This window comes from Entelurus aequoreus, linkage group LG05 (genome assembly GCF_033978785.1).
Source record: "Entelurus aequoreus isolate RoL-2023_Sb linkage group LG05, RoL_Eaeq_v1.1, whole genome shotgun sequence".
Classification (NCBI taxonomy): Eukaryota; Metazoa; Chordata; class Actinopteri; order Syngnathiformes; family Syngnathidae; genus Entelurus; species Entelurus aequoreus.
In genome coordinates, this window is record NC_084735.1 from 29,319,754 (window position 1) to 29,324,613 (window position 4,860).

At 46.0% G+C, this 4,860-nt stretch overlaps 1 protein-coding gene across 1 annotated transcript; it reads left to right on the forward strand.

Moving 5' to 3' along the window:
- Positions 1 to 2,145: 2,145 nt before the first annotated feature.
- gsx1 (GS homeobox 1) lies at positions 2,146 to 4,173 on the forward strand. The gene is made up of 2 exons (XM_062047662.1): positions 2,146 to 3,307; positions 3,414 to 4,173. The coding sequence occupies exons 1-2, from the start codon at positions 2,926 to 2,928 to the stop codon at positions 3,767 to 3,769; spliced, it is 738 nt and encodes a 245-aa protein (XP_061903646.1). The 5' UTR covers positions 2,146 to 2,925; the 3' UTR covers positions 3,770 to 4,173.
- Positions 4,174 to 4,860: the final 687 nt, after the last annotated feature.

The window sequence follows — 4,860 nt, forward strand, 5'->3', positions numbered from 1 at the left end:
TGTACCCCTCCTTGTCACATTACCTCTTTCTGTCAGCGTCCCTCTCGCTTAAGGATTCATTGGTCCCTATAGACTCAGCAGCCCAAACATATTGCGCCATTCAGCCGGTACTTATGTGTCATCTGTTATCTATTGGACTGGTGTTTCTGCTGAGCATATGAATGATAATCAGGCCTTTGTGTGTCCAGAGAGGTGCAGCAGGATCTGCGCTCGGTGATGTTGCCTCAGGGGGAGATTAGGAGGGGCAGCCGGCCCTCTGTGTCACGTCGACAGTCACAGCGCCCGTCGGCGGCCGGGCCCAAACCCCTCTGGGACCTTAAATCCTGTTACACTGTCAGCTAAAACCATCGTTTGTATTAGAGATGTGTGGGTGTTTAAGTGCGCGTACGTATTAAGTGAGGGGGGATAGTGTCTTAAACTATGAATTATTCATACCAAAAGAAAAGGAGATATTGACTACATCTCCATAAACAGACTGCGCTCTTTATGTCAGTGGGCACGAGATCTTCGGGTGTAATTGCATAAAAGCCCCTGAAAATGATCTCCTCTTGCAGCACAGCAGGCACTGGTCAGCGTTATCATCAGGGGTGAATTTGAGTGATGGCAATTGTTCCAACTTAATATCTTATAAATAATTTACTCTTTCAGGGGATATTCCCTGCATCCTTTATCAAGCATTAACGTTTGGGAGCGTCCGCAAACAGCCACCCGGTATATAAGTTATGATGATGCATCATATAAGTGGCTTGCTATAATATGAGTGGGCTATTTGCCTATATTTCCCTCAGTAACAAGTGATTACGGGGAATGAGATTCTTTGCACTTCTGGCCCGCGCCTCCAGAGGGAGGTCAGAACTATTTGTCAGTCTCCAGTTGGGATTGCAAATTGGAATGAGCCTCCCCTGCGTGACGACCCAGAGAACTCTATATTGCTATGGAGGGGGTGCATGGGCTGCTGCTTGGAAACGAGTGTGTTAATAACCGCTTGATGCGGGACAAACTTTTTTTTTGTGTAACTTTTGTTTTTTGCTGCAATCTCCAATAATGAACAAAACCCTGTCAGCAAATAAAAATGGCAGCTTTTTCTGTGTCTCCCATGATTACAGAGGGTTTAACTGCTCCTAATGTACTGTAATGGTGAACCCTACAGGTCCAAGCTTTATTGAGCATTAGTGTGATGTTGACCATATTAGGGTCCTTTTTTAACAGACCCCATTTATCCCCCAAAATACATCCACACACAAATAAACGAGTGTGGTCTGTTTAGACCAGGGGTCGGCAACCCGCGGCTCTAGAGCCGCATGCGGCTCTTTAGCGCCGCCCTAGTGGCTCTCTGAAGCTTTTTCAAAAATGTATGAAAAATGGAAAAAGATGAGGGGGAAAAAAAAAAGTTTTTGTTTTAATATGGTTTCTGTAGGAGGACAAACATGACACAAACCTCCCTAATTGTTATAAAGCACACTGTTTATATTAAACATGCTTCACTGATTCGAGTATTTGGCGAGCGCCGTTTTGTCCTACTAATTTTGGCGGACCTTGAACTCACCGTAGTGTATAACTTTCTCCGACTTTTTAGGACGTGTTTTATGCCACTTCTTTTTCCGTCTCATTTTGTCCACCAAACCTTTAACGTTGTGCGTGAATACACAAAGGTGAGTTTTGTTGATGTTATTGACTTGTGTGGAGTGCTAATCGCGCATATTTGGTCACTGCATGACTTGCAAGCTAATCGATGCTAACATGCTATTTAGGCTAGCTATATGTACATATTGCATCATTATGCCTCATTTGTAGCTATATTTGAGCTCATTTAGTTTCCTTTAAGTCATCTCAATTCAATGTATATCTCATGACACACTATCTGTATGTAATATCTTCTAATTTGTTGCGGCTCCAGACAGATTTGTTTTTGTATTTTTGCTCCAATATGGCTCTTTCAACATTTTGGGTTGCCGACCCCTGGTTTAGACCTTATAAGGTATTGGACGTTAATGATTTTCAAAATGTCGAACTTTGGGGGGGGGAAAAAAAAAAAAAAAAAAAAAAGTTTCCCGTCTTTGAGGCGTCTTAAAGTGAAAGAAAATGTTTTCCTATTAGTTAATTGAATGAGCGCGCAAGGCGAGGCCGCGCTCCTCCATGACAGAGTCGCCTTTGTTGCGTCTATCCGCCGCTGTCACACACTTTAATTCGACTCTCTTTCTCCCTCATTGAAAACCCTCCACAATGACATTCAATAAGGGCCGCCGAGTGAAAACCTGGTTATTTTTACATATTCTTCCAAACCAACACCCCCCCTTCACGCAGACCCCCCCCGACTCGGCAGGGGCCCGAGCAAAGGAATTAATCACTGCTCTTTAACAGCAACTGCCTTCAGGCAATGACTTGTCCCTTTTTTGTGTGCCCAGAAATGACACATTAACCCTAAATTGGTTTGCATACACTTAACATTCAGCTGTTGCATGTGTGTGTACACACGCACGCACGCACGGAAAAGTGCAACTTATTGTGCATGATATTGTATATGCTCATATAACGTCGCCTGCCTTTCTTTTTCTTTCTTTTTTGTGGAATAAAGGGCAATTTAAGCAGTGTTTTATGATGAAATAAGAGCGGTGATAAAAGGCAGAATGGGGCAGTGCCGCCTCTCGCGGCGTGGGTGGGGCTGACAAGAATAGACTACATTATGCAGTTCATTTAGTTAACAAGTGAAATAATGGGGAAGCGTGCAGTGGGAATGCCGAAAGAAAAGCACAAAACCCTATTGAGGGCTCTTGGCCGCTTGCAGCGTAACCGTCACATGGCCGCAGTGGCTCCGCCGCGCCTATTTAAGGAGGCTCCGGCGCGCCTTCAGCACCACTTCGCTGTCCACCCACCCACGGGAGAGCACGCACGAACGCGCCCGCACGACGCAGCACAACCGCAACCATGCCGAGGTCTTTTCTGGTGGATTCGTTGATTTTAAGGGAAGCCAACGACAAGGGGAGCGAGAACAGCCCGCCGCTGTTCCCTTACGCCGTGCACTCGGCCGGCCACCACCCGCACGGCCTGCCGGGTTCCTGCCACTCCAGGAAGGCCGGGCTGCTGTGCTTCTGCCCGCTGTGCATGGCCGCCTCCCAGCTGCACCCTTCTCCACCCGCACTGCCGCTCCTCAAGGCCTCCTTCCCGGCCTTCTCCTCGCAGTACTGCCACACGGCCCTCTCCAGGCAACACTCCGCATCCAACAGCATCAACCTCGGCCACGGCGCCGCCATGTACCAGGCCGCCTACACCGTCCCGGACCCACGCCAGTACCACTGCATCTCCATCGGTGAGTCCCGAGCCCCCTTTCGTCACCGAAAATGACGTCGATATATACCGTATCGACCTACAGTATCACGCATACTAACCGTATCGTCTTGATGTTTCCTTTCCAGAAAGCAGCAACAGCAAACTTCACAGCAGCAAGCGCATGCGCACAGCCTTCACCAGCACGCAACTTTTGGAGCTGGAGCGGGAGTTCACGTCCAACATGTACCTGTCCAGGCTCCGGCGCATCGAGATCGCCACCTACCTCAACCTGTCCGAGAAGCAGGTCAAGATCTGGTTCCAGAACCGCAGGGTGAAGCACAAAAAGGAGGGCAAGAGCGGGCCCGGCGGCCCAAGGACCGCCGCGCACGGCTGCAAGTGCTCGTCCGCCGCCAGGTGCTCGGAGGAAGAGGAGGACGACATGCCCGTGTCCCCTTCGTCGTCCTCCGAGAAGGATGACGTGGACTTGTCCGTCTCACCTTAAATCTGAGGATTTTCTTTTATATAAAAAAAAAAAAAAAAAAAAAAAAAAAAAAAGCCAAAAAAAGACTGCTTCACTTGTGTACATACAAAGAGAATATTTAATCAGGGAATTGTCCTGACTTATTGTATAGAGCAGTATACACGTTGTACGTTTGCTATGTAGTTTTTTTCTGAAAACGGTCAATTTGTTCTATTTGTGCATTTGAGATCTTGGGAGAAACATTCCCCCTCAAATGTTATGTGTCACGGCAAAAAGTATTTATTTATTTAAAAATGTTGAAATAAAAGCATATTTCTCAACCGTACAGGTCTGGTGTGGGTCTTTATTTGCGCGCCATGAGTGCGGGTCAACTTGGTCAAAAGCGCACGCAGCAATTTTGCGCGCGCAAAAAAAATTCCTGTAGTTGTTGGTTATATTTAGAGACAAATACCGGAGTCAAATATTTGAGTATTTAAGACGGTCAAAGTGTGCCTCTTATCACATTTATAAGACTCTTGTAGAAACAGGACGTGGGTCAATTGTTGGTGAAGATGAATCATAAGCCGCATATAATACTTCATTGTCTTATAGTTCTGCAAAACCTAATCTAAATAAGCAGTACAAAATATAATTGATAAACCATATTTTATTGCTCTAGTGCGGGGGTCGGCAACCCGCGGCTCTAGAGCCGCATGCGGCTCTTTAGCGCCGCCCTAGTGGCTCTCTGGAGATTTTTCAAAAATGTATGAAGAATGGAAAAAGATGAGGGGAAAAAAAACAATTTTTTTGTTTCAGAATGTTTTCTGTGGGAGGACAAACATGACATAAACCTCGCTAATTGTTATAAATCACACTGTTTATATTAAACATGCTTCACTGATTCGAGTATTTGGCGAGCGCCGTTTTGTCCTACTAATTTTGGCGGTCCTTGAACTCGCCGTATAGTTTGTTTCCATGTATAACTTTCTCCGACTTTCTAGGACGTGTTTTATGCCACTTTTTCTATCTCATTTTGTCCACCACACTTTTAACGTTGGGCATGAGTGCACAAAGGTGAGTTTTGTTGATGTTATTGACTTGTGTGGAGTGCTAATCAGACATATTTGGTCACT